Below are 22,956 nucleotides of genomic sequence, written 5' to 3' on the forward strand. Positions count from 1 at the left end.
GTGAGTATACACAGCTCAAATAAATAAATAATTTCTTTTTAAAAACTTGGCCTTTGGTGTGTACTTTCTTTTTAAAAAATCCTAAAATCAGAGGTCATAATATTTGAGGAAATAGGGAAATTCACCGCGGGAAGTTTTGGTTCGAAGGGTAGAGTTTTAACTCTGAGTTTTAACGCTAGACTTATTAAGACTCAAAAATAGTCCAATATGCAATAAGCAAGGCCTTGCCAACCCCTCCCAAATTGAAATATTCGATTAAAAATTAAAGATATAAAACCCAAAATCGACTTTCTCGCCGGAACTTTAAATCTTGAAAAACACGTTAAACTTAAAATAACAACCATATATTCAACCATATTCAACCACCTTATGCTTAAAGGCCCCTGTTGGTGGCGCAGCGACGGCGGTAAGGCGCACAACTCCTTTTCGGGGTCACTTTGTAGGGCGCAAGAGAGGGCGGAGAGAAAACAAATGTTGTATTTCTTGTAATGTAACAGGTAAAGATTTGGAAAACTTAATGATTATATTTTACTGCTTCTTTAAATTTAATCAAAAAATTTTGTACAATTTAAGTGTTTTCTATTCAATAAATCTAAATTCACTATTAATGGTGGCTACTTTTTGAAATAATATCTTACTTGCTTTTCAATTTAGTTGATTCCCTGTAAACGTTGTTTATCGTTTCCTTGAAGTTGATTGGCTTAGAGCCTCTACGGGCCAAAAATTCAAAATTTTAAAAGTGAAACTGAAAACAACAACATGGATGACGATTTTGTCAAAATAGATAGCAAACTTTAGTGTTTAGGCAGAATTGGATCAATGGTATATATTGTTGGATGATTTGTGGGTGTGAAAGTATTTGGCAGCAACCATGATGGATACAAATGCAGCATGTATTATCTCAATTTTTGAAGCAGCCAAAGAAAAGTTTGATCAACTTTCTGAGTTGATGGACGATAATTTTCTTTGGCTGGAGCAAATTCAGGAGGAGGCTAGAAAAGCTTTTGGAAGGTATGCAAGGCCTTCAAATATTATGCATTATGCAATATGTATTATGTTTTATGCATTTTGAACCTGCCATTTTGTTGAGTGTCTTTACTGGACATTTTCCTGTGTAACCAAATTTTCTAGAAATTTTTGGGAGACAAAATGGCAGACAAAATATTATAATGTAGACTGCTGCTGCAGCACATCAAATATACTAAAAGTGCACCACCCTTAAAATGGACCAAAAACAGTTTTTGGGTATAACTTTTTTTCTGGAAGTCAGGGCAAGCTGAAAATTTTAGATGGCATGGGGGATATTTAGCCTGGGAATCATGCTATGATTTCTTCTTTGATAAACTGATGGCAAAATGAATAGCATGGTTTGGGCTGCCAGTTTGAATTTCCCAACTCCAAATGACAGTTGATGAATTAGCCAATGAATGTTTGTTTTACAGGGTTCAGTCAGACCCTGGAAAACCTGGAAAACCTGGGAATATGATAAATTTTCAGAAAAATCAGGGAAACTCAGGGAAACCCAGGGAAAAAAAAAATTTTTCCCAGTCTACTCAGGGAAACTCAGGGAATTTTATTTTTTGAAAAATGAATGGAAAAACAGATTTAAAAGTTTTTTTAGTTTTAAAGTGTTTATTCATATGCAGTATTTGTAGCTTTAATTTTTACCTTAGGTTTACCATTTGATTTGTGTGCCTTTTGTTTAAAGATACATCTCTTTTGACTCTGCTTAGTTTTTATGGTTTGCTTGATACTCAGGGAAAAAAATAGGGAAAAAATAGCTAAAATGAGGAATTTCTCAGGGAAAAAACCTTCGAAAATTGATTAAAATTCAGGGAAACTCAGGGAATTTTATTTTCGAAGGTCTGTCTGAACCCTGTTTTAGTTTCTATGCTCAAACTGCTATGGAAAAAAGCGCAATTTTTTATTGTTTACTCATTTTCATTTAGTGAGTGAGTCCTGCGCTTTTTCAACTGTAAAAAATGTGAGTCCAAAATTCGACTCGCAGCTCGAACCCGTCTTGTGTACATCAAATTATAAAAAAACACCAACGGGTCTCCTGTCTAGGGAGATATTACCAGACGATCTCAATCGAACGGAATCGACGATCGAACCAAATCGAACGCAATCGACCGATTGAAATTCGATTGTCGAATACAATCGAATCTCAATCAAATACTACCGCAATTTTCAGATTCGATTGATTTTCGATTGGTGTTTTATTGTGTTCGATCATCGATTCATTGACCCCCGGATTGTTCATCGCATAATTTCTACGGGAAATCGAAAGTAATTTCATTCGGCTTGTGATGTTTGAGAGCTTGGATGTTGGGAAGCTGCAAGAATAAAGCCGATGATCGAACCAGTCGAACAACAATCGAACCAATCAAATATTACCCAGAATTTTGACGTTCGATTGAGATTCGATTGCGTTCGACAATCAAATTTCAATCGGTCGATTGCGTTCGATTTGGTTCGACTGGTTCGATCGTCGATTCCGTTCGATTGAGATCGTCTGGATATTATGAGAAATAACATAGCTAGGTTGGAGAAAAAAAATCTAAATCAGTAAAATGGCCAAAAAATTAAAATAAAAGTAGAATTTCACCTATAAAATCACCTGAAAAGGCAGCATAAACGACTACATCTTAACAATAGAAAATAAAAAGACACAAAAAGGTCAAGCTCTCACATAAAATGAAAACCTTGGAAAAATTACCAAAATTTTGAAAATTTGGCAGTCTGTAAAGCAATGAAAATAAAAATGTACTACCAAAATCAATTTTATTTTTATTTAAATTTTCGGAATTTCATGGTCGGTCGGGCCCGTAAAACAACTGATCAAATTGGTCTCGCCTAATGGGCTATGGGCTTTTTTTTCACAAACCCCCTGGAAATTTTGGATAACAAACTATCTCCCTGGAAATTGGGGGTTGACACCCCTGGAAAGTGAAATTTTATGAAAAAGGGCCTGGAAAATGACTACTGTATTGATGTCAGTTTAAGAGGAGAGAACCCCCTTGGAAAATCAAAGCTCAGACCCCTTGCAAAATTTTGTCAATACCCCTATGGTTTAAAAATGGAATGACCCAATATTCTGTCTATATTTTGGACCATTTATTACCGTAACTTGGTCTAATGTTGACATCCCTCCTCTAATTCCGACACCCTTTTTATCAAGCTGGAATTGATAGAAAGGTTGAAACTGTTTTTCTTTGCTTAGTGGTCATAGAAGGAATAATCCTTTTTCAATCAGTGATTCAAGCTTTCATATAATTCCTGTCTCTAAAGAAGGGTGTCGGAATAAGACAAGGGATGTCGATATTAGACCAACTTACATAGTTTCTAGAGGGATCAAGACCCCCCCCCCATTATTGTCATTCTAAGGACCCTTTTAAATCTGTTTCTAGGAATATCATATCACCCTGTCTTGCTGGACAATTGTAAAATTTCAGCCCACTAGAGCAAAGCAGTCAGAGTTATGATCACAAGACAATTTTTTGTTCTTTGCTTTAGGATAATTTTTTGTCCAACTTTGGACCGCACTTTGATAAGCCTACCATGATAAGCTAGATCAACATGACCTTCAGAATCCAAGTTTCGAACTTTTTATCTTACCAACAAACAATATTGGAAGTCAAGAGATATCTTTTCATAAGTTGTTATATGAGGGTCGAAATGATGACTGAGACTACCCAAGAGCGGTTGAGGGGGTCAATAATTCAGACGACAGGTATTTGTAACGTTGATTGACGTATGTTCAAACTGAAAATAAAATATGATAAACTAATAAGTATTTGATTGATTGATTTAAATTAAATAAATTTGATTGACAAAGTTAAGTCTTGAAATTGAATTGATTAGAAAAATAAATATTGAAAATGTTTGAGAAAATCTAAGTCCAGATGACCTAACCTAAGCATGCTGAAAATCCAAGATGGCCGCCAAAGCATGCTATGAAAACAAAATGGCCACAACTGACAGGCAAAAAGCAAAAGGCAGAAAGAAAAGCAAAACAAGAAAGCAAACCTACCAGCCTGCCAGCATGAAAGCATTGTGAATTTTGTCTGAATTTCAAAGTCTGAACTTGACTATTGAAAGTATTGAATGTTGACCATATTGAAAAAATTAGAGTTTTAATTTGAGCTCCTTACTCCTTGTGAGCTTGATTGTGAATGACATGAAGAAGCATGCAAGCCCTAGTCTAGCCTCATGTGGACTGGACACCAAAAAGTGATGACTCATCAAAATGGTAGAAATGTAAACAATGTATAAAATACAGACCTATATTGAAAATAAACATTACCAAAATGACCTACATTGAGTATAAAATGTAAACATTGACAAAAATGACCTACATTGAGTATAAAATGTAAACATTGACAAAATGACCTGCATTGAACAAATATGATAAATTTAATGAAATGAAAATAACCTGAATAAATTTTTTGTGTGAATTATATAATATGAAAATTGACTGATTTTTCTACACTCCCCCCATAAAGACAAAAAAAAATTTTTAGTTGATTTTTGAAAAGTTCTTTAAAGTGTTCTTTCCCAATTCATAAAACAAATCAACTTCATCGACATGATTGATGATAACTAAATTTCGTGTGGAACGACGTGTCTCACGAAATACTTTCTCATTAGCATTCATATAACGTACACTAGCATGACGAGCCAAACCATCGGAACTAAATTCAACATTAACAACCTTTCCATACTGATACGTTGAAGATATTTCGAATCATTTTTCAAAAATAAAACAATATCTCCAATTTTGATTTCATGACTCGTAGTAAACCATTTCTCCTGTTTCAGTAATTTTGGGACGTGTGACAAAAGCCAATTCTCAAACCATGAACTGAATATCTTACAATTTTCATCACAAGCTTGCTCGGATTGCTTACAAGCTGAACTGGTTCAACTGGTGATCTTTCATTGTTTCGACCAAGCTTGAGGCGATTTGGCGTTAGAATATCGAGGTTTTCCGATCTCCGATTGTACCCTTGATGGCTAAGGGCATATTATTGATGCTGTTGGCGATAGAGGAAGCAAGTGTCTCCCACTGAAGTGTAGATAACTTTTGTCGGTGTTCAACATTGATGGATGAATTGATTTCACGGATCTTTCGTTCAACTTTTGCCGTGTTCGTTATGAGCACCAACAGAACAAACTTCGAAATCAACTTGATTACTGATGAAGAGTTGATGTTTGACGTCGAGATAGCTGAACCGCATGTCTTGACAGCCTCTAATGAGTTGACTGCCAGCGTCGCAAAGTAGGGTTTTCGGATATCCTACTTCACATGAAAATCTTGTGAAGCCAAGGATGAACGACTGAGTGCTGTAATCGTCCATAACTTTTATGTTTGTTGTTGAAGTTGTGGCACAGCAGAAAACGAGAAGCCATATCTTGACTGTAGTGCGTTTGTGGTGTGCTGAGTATGAATCGAATGGTCCACAAAGATCAACTTGAGTTGAATAGAAGGCGGGGGCAATGGTGAGATTGTGTCTGGAGACCGGTGCCATTGCAACGTCTACGGCTCTTTTCAACAGATAGCGACATCTTTGACATGATCTGCGTACCATCTTCACAAGTGACCGTCCCTCAATGATGTAGGCTTGAAGATGAACAAATCGTAGAGTAGTTTCCACACCGGATGTGTTTTGCGGTGATGTGATACCAATGGATGTTGTTGACAATTGCTACTGCTACTGGTGAGAATTTGTCCAAACAGGTACACGGAATGTTGATGAAGATAAGTCTCTCATTGAATTGGTAAATCTGCCAACAATTGTGATGTCATTAGTGTCAAGAATCCGACCGGTGTACTTCAGGATACCGTGTTGCTCTGATGTGATGTCCTTGATTCCTTTTGATGGTAGAAACTTCTTGATCTCTTGGGTGGCTTTTCGGAAGAAATAATTCTTTGCAGATGTTATGTCCTCCTCAACTAGGAAGACAAATGACGAATCAGCTTTGAGAGGAAGTGGTGAATTGGTTGGCGATTTTCTTCTTTTCCTCAATGCTCTGAAATATTTGAAGATGATTGCCATGATGTTCACGACTTTTCGAAACTGATACTTGAGCGGTGATATCAGGTAGTTGCTGAATTCCAGACGTTTGTTAACTTCATCCATGATCCTTATAATTGGGTTTGACTGCTTGGAGTGATGAACCTCAGAGTGATAAATTTCTACGGCTGCTTGAGACTCTTCAGATTTGGACATCTTGATATCGGAAATCTTGACGATTGGCATTTCCGAATAGTTGAGTTTCATCCAAGGATCTCCTTTGAACCAACGAGAATCATTATCGACATCAGGGATTGAAGGTCCTCTTCTAGTTCCAATATCTGCGATCATATGATCACTTTGAACGTAGAACCATTGATTGGATTGTGTGAAACGTAAACTTTCGATAACTCGGCTACGAACCCATTGTTTCAACGTCTTTTTGTCATTGCTGAGCCAGTGAAGAACGATTTGGCTATCGCAAAATTTGATTGCAGATTGGTGCCAATTCTCAAGTGATTTTCGGACAACTTCGCCAGTGTGTGAATTCAGTAAGGCAGCATATAACTCTGCGCGTGGTTGAGACATTCCTTCTGGGACAATCCGTGATCGCGACAAAACGAGTTGAGATGAGTAGGTTCCGGATTGGCGCTTGAATCTTGCATAAATTGCGACACATACAAGGGATTGGCTTGCATCAGCAAAGTCCAGGGTCTCAACTTCAAGGTTGATAGCATCAGGTGGTACGATTGTCCTTTGATATTTAAGTTGGTTGATTTCTTGCATCATCTCAAAATTGTTGATCCAAAGTTTGCGAAGGTGATCAGGAAGCACATCGTCCCAGTCGAACTTTTGGATAACAAGGTCATGAAGATCAAGCTTGAACTGTGCGGTTATGGGAGTAACTCTTCCAAGAAGATCGAAAACTTCCCCGACTTTTGATGCGCAGTGACGTCTTGTTAGCTTGTCAGGGATGATGTTGGTTGATGATGCTGATTTCTTTCCTCTTCTCTTTGGAGCAAAGTTCATTTCCCCAATGTTCAATGAGATGACATCTTGCTTTGGAAACCACTTCATTCCTGCAACGGTTACACTCTGTTGATCTTCACTCATTGTCTCTGGTGGATCTTCTCCTGAGATGACGATACCTTTTAACTTGAATCCACCTTTGTTGACGACTTGTTCGAGCTCCTGAGAGCGTTGACGTGCAAGTTCGATTGAATTTTCTCCACTGACGCAATCATCTCTACATATGTATCATTGAGAATGATCTTGGATGCCTCTGGATACAGGTCTTGTGATAGTCTGGCAATTTCTCGGAGGGCATATTCAGATTGATTCCCTGCGGATCGAACACCGTAAATTAAAGTCTTTATCACCTTTTCCTCTGGTATTCTTTGTGGATCAAGCTCCTCTTGCCATACGTATCGTTGATAACACCAGTGTTCTTCACACAATTTGACAGTGTTGTACATCTTGGATACATCTGTGGTGAATGCAGCTCTGTGGATCAAGAAGCGAATAGCGATTTCTTGGAGAAGGTTCATGTTGTTGTGCGACCCTTTGCAATGATGTCGTTTAAACTGAAGCCGGTTGATGTCTGTGATGAGGCGTCAAATACGACTCGGCATGGGGTGCTGACTGATCCTGGCTTCCATACCGCTCGCCATGGGATGAAATGCTTCGTCTGAATCTGAAGTTGACGTTGAATGTCATTTGGCAAATTGCGTACATAATCGACAAATCCGAGATTTTGTAACTTTTTTTCGGAGTTGATGATATCCTCCTTGTCTTTGAGGTTCTCCTTCCTGTTGAGTTTGCGTAATTGTTGTTGATATACTTTCAAGGCTTTGTCTTTATTGGGTGCAAGCTTTACATCCGGGTTGTGAGTGAATGGAAGTTTTGCTGTGATGATGTTTGTTTCTTCATTGATGTGAATCGACTTGGCAATGAGGTGTTGCTCCACCTCTTCTTTGATGCTGATATTCTCGGTTGCACCGTGGCTCTTGCAATCCTTGCAGTTCCGACAATTAACGCATCGGTATAGAATTTCACTACCTGTCTTCTCTGCAAGATCGAACATGTGATGTGATGGACTTCTGGGTTGATGTCGAATTTGTCATTACCGTGACCAATGAATGATAGGGATGCAAAGTAGGTCAGCATTGGTAACCTCAGATTGAAGAGTGTGTTGTAATGCTTCTTGTGGATCTCGTCAAATGATGAATGTGGACCACCAAGTACACCTCTACCGTCTGGACCATTGAAAACAGATTCGAATACTGATAAGCCAGTTGACATTTGGAAGATGAGTTTGGGATGGACATTCAAGTACCTGACGCCAATCATGATGTCGACGTCTCCGCCAATGGATTGTGGAAGCGATGGGAGTTTTGATACATCACCAGTTGTTGAGTAGGCTCTTTGTAGATCTGATATTGCTGGTGTGAGAGGATACACTGGAAATGTTTGCGTAATCTGATCAAGGCATATACCTCTCATCGGGATCATGTCACCATCGTGCAGAGGTAGGTTGACAAGATAGATGCCATGTGAGGATTGAGTTGATGTTCCACCCACACCACCAATGTTGACACTTCCACTGAAGATTTGGGTAGCATATGATCCTAATCGGTTGACTGCAGATTTTCGAATGACAAAGTCACTGCAGCCATTGTCGAAGAATACTGTGAACTTCTGATTGTTGACCAAAATTTGTTGTAATAGGTAGATGCCAGGGCTTGAATGATGGATGTTGTCAGATGGCATGGCATTGATGTGACAGTCAGTGTGAAATGAGACTTTGATCTCCTTGACGAAGGTTGGAAGCTGTTGATTTCGATTGATGAATTTGTCTTTAAAACGTTGAAGAAGAGTTTGATTGTCATCTGTATCTTTGTGATCATCACAGACTAATACGTGCTTCTTAACAGTCCATGATGAATGACTTGGGTGCTTGCAGACAAATTCATATTGACACCTTCCATCTCTGTGTTTGCCTTCTGACAATTTTGCTCCGGGTAGTAGACATTGGAAGCACAATCCTTTGCGCTTCAGAGTTGACAGTCGTTCACGTGGAGTATTGTCGACAAATTGTTTACAGGCAAAATATTGAGTTACCATCTTCCCCCATGGTCCTCTTGTTTGAATATGCTCAGATGGACATTTGCCGTCGCAGAAGTAGCAAGCTGGTTCAGGGTCTTGACTTGGTGGGACATGATGACTTCCATATCCTGATTTGCCTGATTTTTGACTTGCCATCTTTATCGTCTTTGTTGGTTGGGAGTTTGATGAGTTGCTTTTGCTGGAGAAGTTTGACGTCCTTCTCCAGGAAGATGATGAGATTTGACCACTTTTGTTTCTCAGTGATCTCTTCCTCACAGATTGTTGCTAGCCATTTGTCCAATCTGGTGTCGTCCAAGAGTTGGTACACTTGATCCAAACAATCGCCGTAGTAAAGTTGATTTTCAATTTTAGTTGCTCAGCAAGAGAAATTAAGTCTCTCAGTACTTTGATCAGTCCAGTGATAGTTCGTAAGATTTTGGCAGGATCGTGTCTGGTTTTGATTGGATCCAACTTCTTTATGTCAGCAAGTTTACGAGATACAAGCATTTTGGAGTTGCCATAAGCTTCAACTAGGCGATTCCAGATAATTTCAATGTCAGTTAAGCCTTTAACAAGTGATAAGGCAGGTTCAGATAAATGATTGTTTATAAGTAAATCAGGTAAGAGTTTCTTTGGCGTATTTCGTAGATGAACTTTCTCAAAATTTGATCTGAACGTATAAATGTCTATTGATTCATACCCTGAAAATTTTTCAATCTTGATGTTGAGGTTGGATTCTTTGAAAGATTTGTACTTTTCAATCTCTCGATCTGTAAACTGTTCATTGAGGTAATCAATAAAGGTTCCTTTTAGGTTGCTCAACTCAATGTACTTCTCACCAATTTCTGATATTTGAGATTCCAATTCCACGTTGGCTGATGGTGTTTTGAGAAGTTCTTGGTATTTTTCGGAAATAACTCGTAATGATTTGTCGTGATCTGATAGCTGTGATTTGAGATGAAGAATTTCTGTGTCGGACATCACGTTAAGATTCTGGTTGAAAATCACTTCAAGTCTGTTCAGAAGAATGTTTGTGTCATCAACAATAAATTGCTGTGATTTTTCTTGTAACTTGGTTTGATCACCCAATGCCTTCTCCATTTGAGCCTGATGAGTTGTCTTGTGATTTTTGCATTCAATAATGAACTCACCGACTTCCTTTATGGTTGAATCATAGGTTTTAGAGTGAACGTCATGAACTTCTGGATTGAGGACTTTTAGTTGGTTCATATGATGGCGGATGTCACGACGAAGATCTTTGAGTGATTGTATTGTTTCATTGTTATCAGAGTCTGAGCTTGTACTGATATTGTGTTCATTCATGATATCGGTAAGTTCCTCTAATCCGGTAAGTACATCAGTGATGAGTGCTGTGGAGTTGACATGGTGAAGTATCTCTTCCTTTGTTGGACTCTGATCAGTCATGATGGTTTGATAATTTGAAGATAGGTTGTGATCTCCAACTGATGAATCAATTTTCTCGACAATACGTCCTGTGTTGTTGAACATGGAGTAGTGAATGTCTTTACGTGTTGAACGCCTTGGTCGTGTAGTCATAGGTGAACATATGCTGTTTGAATGTTGTTATATGAGGGTCGAAATGATGACTGAGACTACCCAAGAGCGGTTGAGGGGGTCAATAATTCAGACGACAGGTATTTGTAACGTTGATTGACGTATGTTCAAACTGAAAATAAAATATGATAAACTAATAAGTATTTGATTGATTGATTTAAATTAAATAAATTTGATTGACAAAGTTAAGTCTTGAAATTGAATTGATTAGAAAAATAAATATTGAAAATGTTTGAGAAAATCTAAGTCCAGATGACCTAACCTAAGCATGCTGAAAATCCAAGATGGCCGCCAAAGCATGCTATGAAAACAAAATGGCCACAACTGACAGGCAAAAAGCAAAAGGCAGAAAGAAAAGCAAAACAAGAAAGCAAAACCTACCAGCCTGCCAGCATGAAAGCATTGTGAATTTTGTCTGAATTTCAAAGTCTGAACTTGACTATTGAAAGTATTGAATGTTGACCATATTGAAAAAATTAGAGTTTTAATTTGAGCTCCTTACTCCTTGTGAGCTTGATTGTGAATGACATGAAGAAGCATGCAAGCCCTAGTCTAGCCTCATGTGGACTGGACACCAAAAAGTGATGACTCATCAAAATGGTAGAAATGTAAACAATGTATAAAATACAGACCTATATTGAAAATAAACATTACCAAAATGACCTACATTGAGTATAAAATGTAAACATTGACAAAAATGACCTACATTGAGTATAAAATGTAAACATTGACAAAATGACCTGCATTGAACAAATATGATAAATTTAATGAAATGAAAATAACCTGAATAAATTTTTTGTGTGAATTATATAATATGAAAATTGACTGATTTTTCTACAGCAGCTCAAAATATAACCATGACTGAAAATGGTGCAAAACATCCATTTCTTGTACATTTGATTTGACAGTGTCCTGATCTTTATCAGGAAAATATTTTGGGAAATGAGTGAAAACTCTAATCTTGTCTCAAAAATGCCAATGTCAAATTCCAAAAGCAGGATTTTATTTAGTTCCGAAAACAGAGCTTTTTTATCTCCTTTTGGTCCATACCAGTCTTTCCCACTCAATACAGTCAAATTGATGATTAATCTATCACCTATCTATTGATTGGATAGGATTGGATATCAATTGATTCCAATAATCGATAGACAGTATCTTTCTTTCCCTTAAATTCTTTAAAATGACCCAATTTCGCAGCAAATACAGGCAAAACTTTTCAAAGCTATATAAAAAATTCAGTTTTTAGAACTAAAAAAATGTCCAATTTGATTAGACTAATGTTGATATGGCTATTTTTGTAAGAAATGCCTCAGGTAATCCAATCATGCCTTGACTTTGAGTAAGGCTCTCAACATTTTCAAATTGTCAATTTGCAGCATTCAGATTAAGGGTCTATATGTGTTGATACATTTTGTAAAACAGAGAATATTACTCTTAGGTTCCAAATAAACGGCCCCCCCCCCCTTGTTAATTTTTCGAAAATTTTCCAATCAAAAATTTTCAATCTTCTCAATAATAGCCCTAGAATAGTATCGAAAGAAAAGGATGCAGCCCTAAAACCTGAAGCAATCTTCTCATAACTGGATATGAATATCAGCTTAGAATGTTAAGACTTTTGTCTCTTTAGAGCTTTTTGTTTCATAGATTTACGTATTTTTGTGAGCCCTGTGAACAAGTTAAAAGTTATTCTAAAACTTTTTATTGATTTTTTCCTATAATTGGCCTATTCTGACAGATTACTGTGAATCAGAAGTTTATTTGTATATGTAATCACATGATAACGAGTGCAATTTGAGAATAATTGCACAAGTGATTTTTTTGTCAATAATTTTCCGAGTCCGAAAGGACGAGGAAAATTCGAAACAAAAAATCACGAGTGCATTTTTCAAATTGTACGAGTTATTATGTGATTACGAGCTAATCGCACAATTTGTTTCACTACTACACTGAAAGTTTTACATTTTTCTCTTCTCTTTAAGTTTTCCTTTTATTGTTGTTTATAGATTTTCTTTTTCACAAAACTAATTTCGAAAGGAATTAAAACGTTCGATGAAAAAAAAAACATAAGAAAAAACATTAAAATCAATTTTGTAAAATTGGCGCGGCATTGAAGAGTGTGATTAACGATTAATTGCTCTCTAAAAGATGCAATTAACGATTAATTGCTCTCTTTGAAGGCGCGCCAAATAAGAAAAAATAGCTCATCGTGCGATTAAGCCCAAAAGCCTTCAGTTGACCATCTAAAAGCACTTAAGAAAGTGTTACATAACCTTTAGCTAACCTCAACAAAATCAACCAAAAATGCCCAAGAATTCAGGCAATTATCATAGTTGTGATTCTAAGCCTCAAAAACTCTCCCAAATTATTGCCTTAAAATGCTCAATCCAATAAGGGGTCAACAATCTCCCAACTCCTTTTCAAACTCAAGATATCCTTTTTGAAGTTTTCCCCAAATCTATGATGTTATTGGGTCATTTTACCTTTGCAATTAAATGGTACCTTGTGCCCCAAGGTCCAAAAAACAAAATTGTGCCAATTATTTACCAGTGGTATGAAAATGAGTCAAATTTTATGACACCTTTACTGCCAATATTGTCATCATCTTGATGTATCCAAAATTTTATTTTAATTTGAAGCTAGCAGTTTGTTAAAAGTTTTATTTTTCAGAAGCTACTATTAACATTAGTAATGTTAATTAATATATATTTTTAATTTTCAGGAACTCTCTTTCCCTTTTACCAAAGACCCCTGGTGTCAAGCGCAAAAGACCTGCATTATCATCACAAAATGATCAAATCAAATCACCAAGTAAATGCTCATCCACCTTCGTGGACGAGTCTGAAAACAAGAAATTCAAGATTGATGACATGTCTACAATTGCTGAGATATCGGATGTGTCAGTTTTTGACAACACTCAGAACACATCAACAAGATCATTAAGGCCTAGAAAAAAGAAATCAGCGCCAAGGCCCTTAAAAAAGTCAAAGCGCATTGCCAAACAAAGAGCAAGTAATTTGAATAAAAGTATCGAGAACAAAAAGAACTCGACAATTGTACTTGACACACCAAGCCCTATACTTGGAGAATCAACTCTTGCATACAATGATGCAGCAGACATTGTTGATGACACCATATCTAAAATTTCTCCTATCAATCACCCTATACAGCCTCATGTTGCCTCTGTTATCAAACTACTAGCAAAGAGTACACAAAAGGTTACATCCAAAAAATCGATTTCACACCCCACCAACATGTTAGATGATGTCAAAATAAGTTTGTTTGGATACCAATTAGCAGATGATGAAATGAAAATGTCAAGGTATTTATTTTTATTTTAACTACATTTATTACTGATATTATTAGGGCGATAATCAAATAGTAAAATTTAGGGTTTTTTCTTGAAATTATATTTGGATAACTTTTTCTGAAAAATTCATCTATTTTAGGCTTTTTGCACAAAGTCAGGTCATTTTTCTTTAAAATTTAGTACGTATTCTTCTAGGTACCTTTTTATGTGTAATATTGGCAAAAATACTAAATCCAAAAACTGATTGTATTTATATATTATTTACAAATGAATTTAAAAATACTTCTTTGTGTGCTTGTACTTGTTGTGGTATTTTTTTTCTCCAGAATTTTTGCTTATCATGCTTTATCCGATAACATTGATTGTTTTTATTATTACTTTACTTACTAGTCTTGATAGCCTGCAATGTTAGTCTTTTAACCATGAAAAATTTGCCAAATCTTTAACATCTGATTCCTCTCGAATGTGCATTATCTATGATTGTGTCTTAGAAAAGGTTTCAAGGATCTTAAGGTTTTACCCCCCCCCCCCTCTAATAGAGCTATTGTGAAAACAAAATCAATTTAACATAAACATTGTTTTTATCTTTTTAGCCCATCTGTATCTCTGATCCCACGGGCTGAATCAGTTTCAACTCCAATAGAAATGGCTTTAGATCCCCAAAGAAGCAATTCTGTGTCCACTCCTAAAGAAGCATCCCTTGATCCAAAAACTCCAAAAACTATCACTAAGTCAAAGAGTGTTTTGAACGACATTAGATTTGATGTGCTTGAACAAGATTCACCTGATGAAATTGAATCACCAAGGTAAACACTTTTTGTTTACTTCTTATACAGCATTTTTATTGCAAAGTATTACACTGCAACCTAGAAATGTGTTTGAAAAGTATGTAATTCTTCAGTACCCAGTTATTAAATGAATTATACCTACAGTATTTGGAAAGATAATTTCTTCTTCCAGATAAGGATTAAGAAAAACAGACTTTTTAAATTTTAAATTGTTCCTTATACTTTTTGTTATTTGTGTAACATGACAAACTTTCATTCAACTCTGCTTTTTAGTCCATCAACTCTAGCCAAAGACTTAATTGTATCTTTGGAAGATATTTCAAGCCCAAAACGAACCACCCTAATCCCACAAACTCCACATACATTACCAAAAACTTCTTGTGAAAGTGGTGAAGCTAGTGATGAAAAGACTACTGACGACTCTATGGAATATACTATTGATGATATCAAGCAAGAAGAAATCTTACAATTGAAACAGAAAGGTAACTCATATGTTCAATTTCCTGTACCTTACAGTGTTGTTTCTCATTGACCTAAGTAAGTTATGCATTTTGCCAGGAGTGTTTGATAACTATTATTACCATCAGCACAAAAGCATTTTCATCATCCAAAGAAATAGTCTTATGTCTTGAAGCTGACACCATTATTTATATGCATTGTTTGATTTCTAGAAGTAATTGAACCTCAGTCTGTTGATCATAAGTCGCAGACTCAAAATATGGCTGAACAAGAAGCATCTTGTGTAAACGATTCTAAAGGAATGGAGACATCTGGGCGAAGAGATACATACAAGGTGATGGTTCAACAAGCACAATCACCATCTTACGAAAGATACAACTCCAAACTCTTTGAGATATCAGATGATGTCAAAGCAAATTCACCAGCATCTTTTGTTTCAAAAGGACCAAAGATTATCAAAGTGAGTATTGACAAGATGGAAGATTTCTGTGAAATAGATTTAGGGATCTATGTTAAAAATGGATTTTTGGAATCATAAACTGATTACCCCTTCAAAATGTGCCAAAACATGTATAATTTCAGAAAAAGTAGAACAAATTCGGTAGAAACCTTTTTTGACTTCCCTACCGGGGCCTTTAAGGCCACGCCCACTTTGGAATCTCACTGCTAGGTTGCCTAAAAAAAGAATTCTCAAAAACCTATCAAGTTACCCCTCATTTGAAAGGTAATTTAATGTAGATTAAGAAAAACATCTTGGCTATGCATCAAAAATGAAGTGTTAAGGTTGTAGAGTACATTACATTGCTCTTGAAAGAGGCTTTTTTAGTGTAGTCGTGTAATGTCTTAAAAAATTCATACTTTTGCAATTAATTCATACTTTCATTATATTTTTTGGAAGACCTACATGAAATAAGTGCTTATTTTCTACTGATATCATACATTTTGAATCTACAGGATCATTTTAAAAATTTAAAAACTATAAAACCAAGGATAAAGGAGCTCTTTGACAAATAAGAAATTTCGTTGCTCTAATTGAGAACAGTCAAAGTTAGAAAGTCTGTCAACCTCTCAAACCTTATACTATCCAAAAGATATTTTACAGAGTTTGAAGGGTACTTCCTTTGCTATTAGATTTTAAACCTAATAAATTGAAATTGAGGTATTTTTGACAACATCTTATCCTCACAGTTCCTAGATATTGGACTTTAATTTTAGTCGCAATTACTTGGTCGACAGATGTCTTAATTATTTCAAACTTTTTTCAGGGAATGGCCAGTTGTGTCTGCTTTTATCAGTTTGTGTCATGTATGAAACTGTTACTGGTTGAACCTTTTCTACTACTCCTAAATGTCATTTTGTCTCATTACCAATACCCTCATGCCAAAAGGCAATAACATGCTCCCCAATATCACAAGTCTTTGGACTTTACTGCTCCCCAATATAACAAGTTTTTTGACTGTATTGTTTCATCCCCTTGACCTTGTAAAGGAGAGTTGAGTTCCAGTGTTAGTGATTTACTATCATCCCTCTTACCCACAATTCCATGTATAATAACATTTCTAAGATCTCCAATAGTTGTCTAAGAGCAACAACGTGCAATACTGAGGTAAGAGCTCAAGTTTTAAACATACTCTTCTCTGGAGAGGTTGCAATAATCTTTTCTCAAACGAAAGACTGCAGCTGTTCGCTTGAGAGACATGCATGTAATTTTGGCATATTTCACTTCATTATACATCATTTTGTTCTTAAGTTTATCATCCAAGTTTATTTCTACGTACTTCTTAAGTAATTTCTTCTTCTGAGTTATATGGGCCTGAGTTATATGGGCCTGAGATAAGTTTCCAATATAATGAGTACTTTTTTGACTCTTCACTCAAACTTGCCTTTTCTTTTTCAGTAAAGGCTTCAGTTTTCTGCTCCTTGACTTTATCAGCCTATTCAAGTTTAATTACCTTGACTTCTTTGGAGGGTTTTATAAACTTTTTAAAGTTATTTGGATTTGTTTGCTCAAGAATGTCATGTTTTTATTGAGTACCATTTTATTCATACATGTACTTACTGAGCTCTTGAAAAAATACTGCTATCCTATGACAAAAAGTCTGATTTACTCAACTCTGTATGGTTTTTTTGAAAGTATTGATCAAAGTATAGCGATTTGGATAGGGAAATGATTGTAAGCAGTTGTAAGAGCTTAAGAGCCATTTTTTTAAGAGTCTTCAGGGTGTGTGTGTGGGTGTTCCAATATTTCTTGTCCAGAAGATTTAAACATCATTGTTTGCAGTATCTCATAAAATATCACCCTAGTAATGTTGCTTAGTTATTTAAGAATCAACAAGTAAGGCTGTCAGTGTACACAAATATAGAGATATTGGACAGTCTAAAGTTAATCACGACACTTGGACTTAGAAATTTTGCGGTAAAGCGCAAATTATTGTCAAAGTAGGATTTCTGAATGAGTCTAAAAAGTTTTTGAATAGGAATTAAGTACTGTTAAACCCATTTAGTTGAAGTAAGTACTAAAAGAAAAAAAAAAAAAAAAAAAAAAAAAAAAAAAAAAAAAAAAAAAAAAAAGTGCTTATATTTAAGAATAATATTCACCAAACTTGAAAGGTTGAGGCTTTTCCTGAAAATATAGGCCCTGGAATGGTAGGAAGGCAGATGTCAGTCTCATTTTTTTACATATTCTATACTTAAAAATAAAGAAACAGTCATAAAAATGTCATCTGTTAATGGAAATGACCTGAATTTTTTTACAGTTTGTTCCCTTAATGCCAATGATTAGTTTTGGCTAGAGAAGATCAACCATATTTTGACAAGAATTTACCTTTAGGAGCCCTTAAGTGGGCCTGATTTAGCATTTTTAGGAGGGAAAAAAACAACGAAGTTAAGCAAATTTTCAATCGATCATATCTTTAAAGAGACTTCAAGGCCCCACTGAGATTTTTTGAGGTTATAAAACTAGACCTACTAAGAAAGCATTACTGAAAGTTTCAAAAAAATTTGTAGGGGGTTCAAAAAAGATACGCCATCTTGAATTTTGCTCCAGATCTGCCAAATATAGCAATTTTTCGGCCATTTTTGACGGTTACGCAAAAATAGAAATCCTGAAAATGTTATTTTTGGGCCAAAACCTACCAGGAAACCACTCCAGGTCAAAAGTTTGCTTCAAAAAAGTCTCCAAGGACCATCAGCAGACAGCTAAAATTGCTTCTAAAAACCCAGATTACACAAAGTTTGAAGCCCTCTAACAGGAGATGCTAAAGATTTCGGGGAAAATTTTGGAGACTCAATTTGATTTTTTCTGATTCCCTACAAAAAGTTCTTGAAATCCACTGTAAATCAGCTTTCTAATGTACTTGAATAAAAATTCATTGGCTTTCAAAATCTGCTCCCCACCAGAGTTCATGATTTTTAGGGGTCAATTTTCGCTTAGTAGCCTATCTTTGAGACGCTGTATCTTCAAAACTACTTGAGATATCAAGGTGAAATTTTCATGGTCTTATTTTCTTGTGTGATGGATCATTTGGTCAAAATTTCATCAAAATCTAAGAGGGTGAGGTATCACACTTTCTTTATTCTGAAGATTTTTAAAAAAAATGGCTCTTAATATACTCAACATGCGTTTTTAGAGGGAAAATCACAAAATCATCATTTTTTAGCAGGCATAACTTTTTATAACCTCATTTTTAGTCACTACTTGTGACCTTTTTTGGAATCTGCATGAAATTCTTTTTCCAATGAGGGGTCACATGACTATCTTTTGACAAAGAAAAAAATCACTCCTAGGGTGGCTCCTTTGAGCAGTTGGTGGACCCTAAATACCCGGGTAGGGAAACCAAAAATGGTTCCTACCCTAAAAATTGATGTTTTTTCAAGTTTTTATAACCTATGGCACATTTTAAGAGGGTAATCAGCATGATCTGTTCCTAACATAAATCCTTAATAGATTACAAGTCTATTTTTCTGTTTGTCAAATTTGTGTTATGTATTAACAGGCCAGGCCGTGTATGTTTTGCAAGGATAATTATTTATAACATATTTTTTATGGAGTGCCATTTTGGCACACGCAAGGTATTGTTCATGGCTAGGCCTGAGTATAGTATGAGGGTTTCCATTTTAGAGGATTCAGATCATTAAGTAGGGCTTGTTGTTATTTGTTTGACGATTTACTGTACATGTAGGTATTTGGCATATATATCTGTTGCTTGCAGTAAGATTATTTATTTTGTAATTTTGTTTCAGCCTATTTCCGGGAAAAACATTGTCAGTGGTGTAAAATCCTTTTTGAATCGTGGAACGACTCCTCCAAGAGTAAAGAACAAAGAGGTAAGTGCTTATCTCTAAGTCATAATTCTCTGAGGTACCTGGTTAGTGCAACCTCCCTTCCCACCTACCATTTCACTTGATTTTAAGTGCTGATTTTTACACCCTACATTTATTGAGGTCTTTTAAACTTAGGAAGAATATGCCAATTTCTTTTAGTCCGCAAATCCTCACTTCTTATGTGCTCAACAAAAAGTAATTGATTTAAAAAGATTGAGTTGATATAAAACTATTTGAAATACCAAATGTATCTCTGAAATGACTTTTGTAGTCATTAGAGGTGTGTGCACTTAACACAGGGGTTTATCCCCACTATTTTGATTAATTGCTTTTATCTAAATTTTCGAATTTTAAGGAGTTATATCAGAAAAAGGCAGCAGATTTGGAGAAAAAGGAACAGCAGAGACAAAAGGCTGTGGATGAAGCCAACCAACGAAAACAGAAACTCATGGAAATGAAGAAAAAGTGAGATTTTTGAATAAATTTCACTGGTATTTAAATGTTTATAGATTCCTTTCCTTTAAAAGGGTCAATTCACACTCGTCACCTTTACTTTTTAATAGACAACGCGATGAACGTGAAAAGCGCTTATTGGAAATTCGAGCCAAACGCCAAGAAGAGGAAGAGCGTCGAAGAAAGGAGATGGAAATGAGAAATAATAAAAGCCAAAAGAATCGAGAAGAGATCAAACGAATTCGCGAGCTAGAAGACAAAAAAAAGCGAGAATTGCGTGAGATGAAGACGGCGGTTGCTGAGCAAAGAAGACTTAAGGAGGAAGAGCAACAACAAAAGAGAATCCACCTTCAGATTGAAGAAGAGGAACGCAGGTCAGAATACCATTATATATTTACTTACTTTAAAAAGAAGAAATTTTGGCGGAAAGAAATTTAAATATGTAGGTCATTTGCTCAAATAAATTCTTGCCAAATTTAATTTTCTTTCAATTTAGTCTCTATTTCTCCTAAATACCCTATTTCCTCTCTCTTTTTTTCAGCTAAAATATTGAACAAAAATGGTTCGTTCACCAAAATTAATTCTCGCCAAAATTTAGAAATTTTATTAAATCGCAAAAATAAATTCCGCCAAATTGCACCAAAATTTCTTCTCGCCAAAATTTCTTCTCATAATGTAATTCAACACAAAGCAGAACATGGTTAGAACTCCCCTTCTTCTTTAGGGGATGCGTTATGGAAATTTCTTCAAAAAGAAAGAAACGAAATTTTCGCAGACATTGCGATGTCCATTGCTCAAGGTTCAAAATTTTATTTTATTTTGTTGATAATTTATGACTAAAGCAATTGAATGATTTCCTTCTCGTTTCGACTTTTTTCAGGTGTGAGATGATGAAACGTAAGATGGAGTATGAAGAGCAAGAGAGGCTGAAGAAAAAACATCAAGCTGAAAAAGACGAGAAAGATCGTCTGAAGCAATTAGAAAAAGACAAACTTCTTCAAGAAGAGCGTAAGATACGAGAGCTTGAGGAGAAAGAGAGACACCGCCAAGAAGTTGAACGAAAATTGAAAGAAGAACGCGAAAGAGAAAGGTAAAATGTGGAACATCGTCTAATTCTTTAAAAAAATGACGATTTTTGCTAGCGAGCACCACACCAAAAAACCGGGATTTTCTATTCCTTTTCTTGACGATCTTAATGGTTTTTGTACCCCTTTGAGAGACTTTTGAGCGTGTGAAAAAAGGGACCCTCATGGGTCGCACATACCCGGCACCCATTTCGCCTAAGTACCCCCCTCTCCCGGTCAAAATAAGTATGTATTCGCACATTGAAAGAAGGAGACTTAGGGAATTTTCAACATCAAGTGAAGTCACCGTAATATTAAACTTTTTACCTACTTTTAAGGCTGGAGAAACAAAAGCAAGAACAACGTATTCGTCAAGCTGAGAAAGAAATCGCAGAAGCAAATAAAAAACGCGAAATTGAAGCAGATAAAGCTTCCAATTTGAAGAAAAACAATACGTTCACCACGCAAAACGCCAAAAACAAAACTTTTTCACCTTCTGTTGTCGTTGGCAAAGAAAATATCGTTAAAGCAACTTATAAAAATTCTCCCAATAATGGCGCAGTGAAGGGAACTGTGAAGCCAGCTTTTAAAGCTCCTATAGGTTTACCGTTGAAATTACGCGAATCGACTTACACTTCGTATGATATCGATGATTTGAATAGCGATGATTCAACTGACGATGAAGCCGAACCTTGTAGACGAATCCCTTCATGGGCCCAAGGTATCGAACTCAAATCGCAATTATTGTATCAATTTCATAACCAAGTTGACCCAGACGATATATTTATTAACTGCATGGAACCATGTAGATTAGACAAAATATTCCTCAGAAACAAAGAACGTTACTTTAAACGTACTAGTTCAGCGCATTGGGACTCGCCGATTCTCAAAACGAAAGTGTATCGATAGTTTTTAACCGTTATTCTGAAAGTTGTATCTTTTCTACGTTCTATTAGGAATATAGCATAGGACGGATATTTTATATATTATATAGTAAACGCATTTTTAGATAATGTGTTATTTCTTATTTTAATTTAAATGTGATTTTTAATCAAGTTTTAAATTTGGATAGCACTTTTTTTGAAAGGAATAGTACCGTGGATATTTTCAGTGCATGAATTTTCCCAGGCATCAACGAAGTTGCGTAGATCTCGAATTGAAGTTTTATATCCTATTTGTTAAGTTGCTACTTACAACTCCTAACTTACACTTACATGCTATTCATTCAATCTTTATGTTTATACTTTTGTAAATATCAAATTTTCTCGTCAACTGCAGCGACAGGGAAATACAAGTAAATAGAATACTTTATCTTGCTTTTATTGAATAATCGTAATAATATAGTGCAGTCTAAATGTGCCAAAAGTCATTAACATTGTGCACAAAGGCGTACAAGCATGAGACTTAGCACAATTGTAGTTTAGGGGTCAAAAATGGATTTAAATCTCAGACCCCAAAAATTGGTACCTATTTGTGTATTTTACAGACCAGAACAGGTTCCCAGGCTAAAATGATTTTTTTTCTCCAAAGTACGTATGTCATGTTAAATACCGTTGGAAAGCATTTTTCATGTTCGTTTAGAAAAACATTACAACCTACCTTATTGGAACTAATTTTCGCGGGTTTTAATTTTAGCGTTTTTCGCGGTTTTTCGTCAAAATCGCGAAAATTTGAACCCGCGAAAAATTTTGAGAGTCGAAAACCGCGAAAATTAATTCCCGCGAAATACAATTTTTTCCAATTTTATCGAAAAATTTGGAAAATCTCTAGGAAAATGAAAGAAATTTGTCCAAAAAAAGGCAAAAACCGCGAAAATTAAAACCCGCGAAAATTCCTGAATGGAAAAAACCGCGAAAATTAAAACC

The 22,956-nt window shown here is 35.7% G+C and overlaps 1 protein-coding gene across 1 annotated transcript; it reads left to right on the forward strand.

Annotated features, from left to right (window-relative positions):
* The first annotated feature begins 741 nt into the window (after window positions 1-741).
* On the forward strand, window positions 742-22,397 carry LOC136815845 (inner centromere protein A-like). The gene is made up of 10 exons (XM_067072295.1): window positions 742-1,011; window positions 13,417-14,016; window positions 14,598-14,810; window positions 15,066-15,274; window positions 15,464-15,711; window positions 19,494-19,577; window positions 19,930-20,039; window positions 20,138-20,401; window positions 20,908-21,117; window positions 21,430-22,397. Exons 1-10 carry the CDS (start codon window positions 872-874, stop codon window positions 21,998-22,000), a joined length of 2,649 nt encoding a protein of 882 aa, XP_066928396.1. The 5' UTR covers window positions 742-871; the 3' UTR covers window positions 22,001-22,397.
* Window positions 22,398-22,956: the final 559 nt, after the last annotated feature.

Source organism: Clytia hemisphaerica, unplaced genomic scaffold (genome assembly GCF_902728285.1).
Source record: "Clytia hemisphaerica strain Z4C2 unplaced genomic scaffold, Clytia hemisphaerica genome assembly, whole genome shotgun sequence".
Lineage (NCBI taxonomy): Eukaryota > Metazoa > Cnidaria > Hydrozoa > Leptothecata > Clytiidae > Clytia > Clytia hemisphaerica.